This window comes from Schistocerca piceifrons, chromosome 2 (assembly GCF_021461385.2).
Source record: "Schistocerca piceifrons isolate TAMUIC-IGC-003096 chromosome 2, iqSchPice1.1, whole genome shotgun sequence".
NCBI classification, from domain to species: Eukaryota; Metazoa; Arthropoda; class Insecta; order Orthoptera; family Acrididae; genus Schistocerca; species Schistocerca piceifrons.
This window is the reverse complement of record NC_060139.1, coordinates 925,267,432-925,273,713: the sequence shown is the minus strand read 5'-3', so window position 1 is coordinate 925,273,713 and position 6,282 is coordinate 925,267,432. Positions and strand designations below refer to the sequence as shown.

Sequence of the window (6,282 nt, the reverse complement as noted above, 5' to 3'; positions counted from 1 at the left end):
TTGGCCTCAGTCGATTTTCATCTGTTTCGGAAACTTTACAAACAAGTTTGATGATAACTAAGCGTAGAAAGCAGACGTGAGGCTGTGGCACCGTCAACAGTGTCAAACATTCTACAGTGACAGTACCAAGAAACTGCTCTGTCGTCGCTGGTTGACTATGTTGAGAAATAAATATGTAGACACGAAGAATAAAGATAAAGAATGTTAATAAATTTTGTTTTATTTATAAAGGGTTTCAGACAAAGAAATTCAGAGGGATTACTTTTCAGCATGCCCTCGTATTAAAACTCTATGAAGTTTTTACACAACTGTTTTTATTAACAACTTGATGATAGAAACACAGTGCAACAGTTGCTTACAGGAGTTAGTAAAAATCAATTATTTTCGTGAAGACGACTGCAGTGCTGTGTGCAGTTTATTGTAATGACAAAAAGATTACAAATCACTTCCCACAGAACGAATGATGATATCATGCACCTGTAACATAAGAAGTTGCATTTGATTAGTAAAATTTTAAGCTGGACACACACACACACACACACACACACACACACACACACATATATATATATATATATATATATATATATATATATATATATATATATATACAGGGTGTTTCAAAAATGACCGGTATATTTGAAACGGCAATAAAAACTAAACGAGCAGCGATAGAAATACACCGTTTGTTGCAATATGCTCGGGACAACAGTACATTTTCAGGCGGACAAACTTTCGAAATTACAGTAGTTACAATTTTCAACAACAGATGGCGCTGCAAGTGATGTGAAAGATATAGAAGACAACGCAGTCTGTGGGTGCGTCATTCTGTACGTCGTCTTTATGCTGTAAGCGTGTGCTGTTCACAACGTGCAAGTGTGCTGTAGACAACATGGTTTATTCCTTAGAACAGAGGATTTTTCTGGTGTTGGAATTCCACCGCCTAGAACACAGTGTTATTGCAACAAGATGAAGTTTTCAACGGAGGTTTAATGTAACCAAAGGAACGAAAAGCGATACAATAAAGGATCTGTTTGAAAAATTTCAACGGACTGGGAACGTGACGGATGAACGTGCTGGAAAGGTAGGGCGACCGCGTACGGCAACCACAGAGGGCAACGCGCAGCTAGTGCAGCAGGTGATCCAACAGCGGCCTCGGGTATCCGTTCGCCGTGTTGCAGCTGCGGTCCAAATGACGCCAACGTCCACGTATCGTCTCATGCGCCAGAGTTTACACCTCTATCCATACAAAATTCAAACGCGGCAACCCCTCAGCGCCGCTACCATTGCTGCACGAGAGACATTCGCTAACGATATAGTGCACAGGATTGATGACGGCGATATGCATGTGGGCAGCATTTGGTTTACTGACGAAGCTTGATTTTACCTGGACGGCTTCGTCAATAAACAGAACTGGCGCATATGGGGAACCGAAAAGCCCCATGTTGCAGTCCCATCGTCCCTGCATCCTCAAAAAGTACTGGTCTGGGCCGCCATTTCTTCCAAAGGAATCATTGGCCCATTTTTCAGATCCGAAACGATTACTGCATCACGCTATCTGGACATTCTTCGTGAATTTGTGGTGGTACAAACTGCCTTAGACGACACTGCGACCACCTCGTGGTTTATGCAAGATGGTGCCCGGCCACATCGCACGGCCGACGTCTTTAATTTCCTGAATGAATATTTCGATGATCGTGTGATTGCTTTGGGCTATCCGAAACATACAGGAGGCGGCGTGGATTGGCCTCCCTATTCGCCAGACATGAACCCCTGTGACTTCTTTCTGTGGGGACACTTGAAAGACCAGGTGTACCGCCAGAATCCAGAAACAATTGAACAGCTGAAGCAGTACATTTCATCTGCATGTGAAGCCATTCCGCCAGACACGTTGTCAAAGGTTTCGGGTAATTTCATTCAGAGACTACGCCATATTATTGCTACGCATGGCGGATATGTGGAAAATATCGTACTATAGAGTTTCCCAGATCGCAGCGCCATCTGTTGTTGAAAATTGTAACTACTGTAATTTCGAAAGTTTGTCTGCCTGAAAATGTACTGTTGTCCCAAGCATATTGCAACAAACGGTGTATTTCTATCGCTGCTCGTTTAGTTTTTATTGCCGTTTCAAATATACCGGTCATTTTTGAAACACCCTGTATATATATATATATATATATATATATATATATATATATATATATATATATATATATATATATATATATATATAGGGTGTTACAAAAAGGTACGGCCAAACTTTCAGGAAACATTCCTCACACACAAAGAAAGAAAATATGTTATGTGGACATGTGTCCGGAAAAGCTTACTTTCCATGTTAGAGCTCAATTTATTGCTTCTCATCACATCACATTAATCATGGAATGGAATCACACAGCAACAGAACGTACCAGCGTGACTTCCAACACTTTGCTACAGGAAATGTTCAAAATGTCCTCCGTTAGCGAGGATACATGCATCCACCCTCCGTCGCAAGGAATCCCTGATGCGCTGATGCAGTCCTGGAGAATGGCGTATTGTATCACAGCCGTCCACAATACGAGAACGAAGAGTCTCTACATTTGGTACCGGGGTTGCGTAGACAAGAGCTTTCAAATGCCCCCATAAATGAAAGTCAAGAGGGTTGAGGTCAGGAGAGCGTGGAGGCCATGGAATTGGTCCGCCTCTACCAATCCATCGGTCACCGAATCTGTTGTTGAGAAGCGTACGAACACTTCGATTGAAATGTGCAGGAGCTAAATCGTGCATGAACAACATGTTGTGACGTACTTGTAAAGGCACATGTTCTACCAGCACAGGTAGAGTATCCCGTATGAAATCATGATAACGTGCTCCATTGAGCGTAGGTGGACGAAACTAAAATGAGCTCTAACATGGAAATTAAACGTTTCCGGACACATGTCCCCATAACATATTTTCTTTATTTGTGTGTGAGGAATGTTTCCTGAAAGTTTGGCCGTACCTTTTTGTAACACCCTGTATATATATATATATATATATATATATATATATATATATATATATATATATATATATATATATATATAACTGTCGACATTTCGTGCTGGATACTGGTTTGCCACTGCAAAAGTTTTCAGCAGCTACTGCGCATAAATTAAGAAATACACTTCATCTGATGTCTCATTCCTTAGGGTGTCTGGTCAGTATCTTTCTGGTCAATATCTTTGGTGCTACAGAGCATTCTGAATGTCAAATGTTAAGGAGGGTAGGACGTCAAACGGGCCGACTTGGAGCAGGAGAGGCACCACAGGACATTTTAATTTCCACTGTCTATACTTTTACAAGTAAATTTATAAAACTTTGTCAGCATGACCAGGAAGGATTCAGGATTCACACTCGTAGCCGCGGAAGTTCAAAAACATAACAAAATAATTTTTTTACACGTGAAATTTCATCATTTTTTCACTTACTATTGGCTGCATTTGTTGCTATAGGTACACTTTTCTTCGTAAGTAAGAGAGACTGTTCGATGAATTATGCACTGAATACAAACCATACTTACAGGTATCTGAAACTCTAGAATCTATTTCATTTATGAAAAAATGAATGAGCTGTTACGTTTTAAACTTTATGTTTATAAAAAAATCTAATTTTGTAGTTAATTATCTTAATTTTTACGACATTTTTAATAGATTTGGAAAATTCTAGAGTTTCATACACCTGTAAGTATGGTTTGTACGCTGTGCAAAATTCATCAAAGAACCTCTCCTACTTGTGAAGAAAAATGTACCTATAGCAACAAATGTTGCCAATAGTAAGTGAAAAAATGATGAAATTTCGTATCTAAAAAAATTTATTTTGTTACGTTTTTGCACGTCCACTGCTATGAGTGTGAATCCTGAATCCTTCCTGGTCATGCTGACAAAGTTTTATGAATTTATTTGTAAAAGTATAGACAGTAGAAAATAAAATGTCCTGTGCTGCCTCTCCTGCTCTAAGTCGGCCCGTTTGACATCCTACCCCCCCTTAAACTAGACAGCTACGAGAGATGTGGCGGTCAAACTACGAGGCCACGTGTGTACTACTGGATAGCCATACCTTTATTTTTTCTGATTGCGGTCCCAATATTGTGCAGTTGGTTTAACAGTTAGTTGTGAAAAATAATTTATTGTAAGAAGAGTGCATGGTCCTGCTGGCTCTCAGACGTAAAGCCTATCTTCCTCCGGAGCGAATGGAAACCAAGGCAAGCAAACGAGCATTCACAGACAATTCGCCCATGTTCAATACCATTCGCTTGTGTCTGCGAACAACTGTTTACATTAGAGGTAAGAGAACAGGATATAACTAGAGTAGCCTATTAACGCTGCGTTATTGCATTTTGGCACGCAGGATACGTCGCTACACATAGCCACGACGCACAACTTTGGTGTTCAGACAGGATTATTTTGCATGGCGTCTGACAGTTTTTTGACGAAGTAAGCAAAAAGGCGCAGAAAAAGATGATTTTAGGTGTCGGAATTTGAAAAAAAATGGTTCATATGGCTCTGAGCACTATGGGACTTAACTTCTGAGGTCATCAGTCCCCTAGAACTTAGAACTACTTAAACCTAACTAACCTAATGACATCACACGCATCCATGGCCGAGGCAGGATTCGAACCTGCGACCGTAGCGGCCGCGCGGTTCCAGACTATAACTCCTAGAGCCGCTCGGCCACTCCGGCCGACCTCGGAATTTGAAACTGAAAGTAAATATACGACCTGTCACATAGGCCACTTGATAAAATCTGCTGTATAGTTTGTTAGAGGGCAGATAGCATGATCCTGAGTAAACCATTTTTATTTATCATAAAAAATCTCTGACATAACAATGATACATGAGTCATGTAATTACAGATTAGATTAGATTAGTTTTTCGTTCCATAGATCCATGCTGAGGAGATCTTCGTGGATGTGGAACATGTCAAGGATACCAAGGATATGAGCAAAGAGAACCATCAGGAATTATGTTTATTTTTTAATTTTAATCAACGTTATAGGTATGACGGTCAGTCAGAAAGTAATGCCTCGTTTGTTTTCTTTCTCCTTCAATAAAGTTTGTTAAGCGAAAAATTTGAATTTGGTGCTGTTCTACAAAGCTTCTTCTCCAATCCCCTTTCTGCATCAACAAATGCCAGTACTGCAGTCGCTTGCAAAACGGCCGATATCCATGTTTGTATTAAAAAAGCATTCTATGGTAGAGTTCTTAAATGCAGAAGGTGAAACACCCATTCCCATTCATGAAAGACAGAAAAATGTTTACGGTGAAGCAACACTCGATCAGCACTGTTAGACGATGCGTTCGTAACTGTAATTATGGTGAAGGGCAAACACCAAATTGGCTGACGAAACACGAACCGGCAGGCAGCGGCAGCGAATCGATGACATCATTCATGGTGACTGCCGCGTGACTGCAGATGATTTCTCTGTAAAAGCAGTGTGATGATCATTCAACAACTGGGATACTGAAAGGTTTGTGCAACTTCGGCACAGAGAAAGCTAATCGACCAAAATAAAGAGACAAGAAAAACAATTGCCTCCCAGCTCTTGCAGCTCTTTCGTTTGGAAGGAAAGGAGTTTGAAGAAAAATTATTGAGCGTAGACGAAACGTGTTCGTTATCGTGAACCAGAATCAACGAGGCAGTCAGTGGAATGGCATCACAGAAACTCACCCAAGAAGAAAAGTTCAGAAGTGAGCGATCGGTAGGCAAAGTTATGGGATGATGTGATTATGGTTGATTTTTTGGAGCAGTGAATCACAATAAATTCTGTCCAATCGTTGTGGCCTTGAAACAGCCTAAAGAACGTCTTCAGCGAGTTCGGCCAAAAATAGCTATGCCGGATATTCTTCTTTTGCATTACAATGCAAAACCACACACCAGTCGTAACGCTACTGAAGAGATTGTGTAAATTGGATGGGAAGTCTCGCCTCATTTCGCATACAACTTTGACCTGGCTCTATCAAACTACCGTGACTTCGGGCTGCTAAAAGAAACTCATCGTGGGATTCACGTTGAAGATGAGTAAGGTCTGAAAATGTCCGTGCGTCAATGGTTTTTGGAGCAGGACCGTGAGTTTTACCACACTGGAATACATACCTTTGTTAAAAGATGGACAAAAACTATGCCGGCCGGAGTGGCCGTGCGGTTCTAGGCGCTACAGTCTTGAGCCGAGCGACCGCTACGGTCGCAGGTTCGAATCCTGCCTCGGGCATGGATGTGTGTGATGTCCTTAGGTTAGTTAGGTTTAAGTAGTTCTAAGTT

The 6,282-nt window shown here is 41.0% G+C and overlaps 1 protein-coding gene across 1 annotated transcript in view; it reads right to left on the bottom strand.

Annotated features, from left to right (window-relative positions):
• Positions 1 to 435: 435 nt before the first annotated feature.
• Positions 436 to 6,282, bottom strand: part of LOC124775994 (dehydrogenase/reductase SDR family member 11-like) — a 38,091-nt gene continuing 32,244 nt past the window's right edge. Inside the window, exon 6 of the mRNA XM_047250836.1 lies at positions 436 to 477. Coding sequence (XP_047106792.1) covers positions 436 to 477 — 42 coding nt within the window. The remainder of the gene's footprint in view (positions 478 to 6,282) is intronic.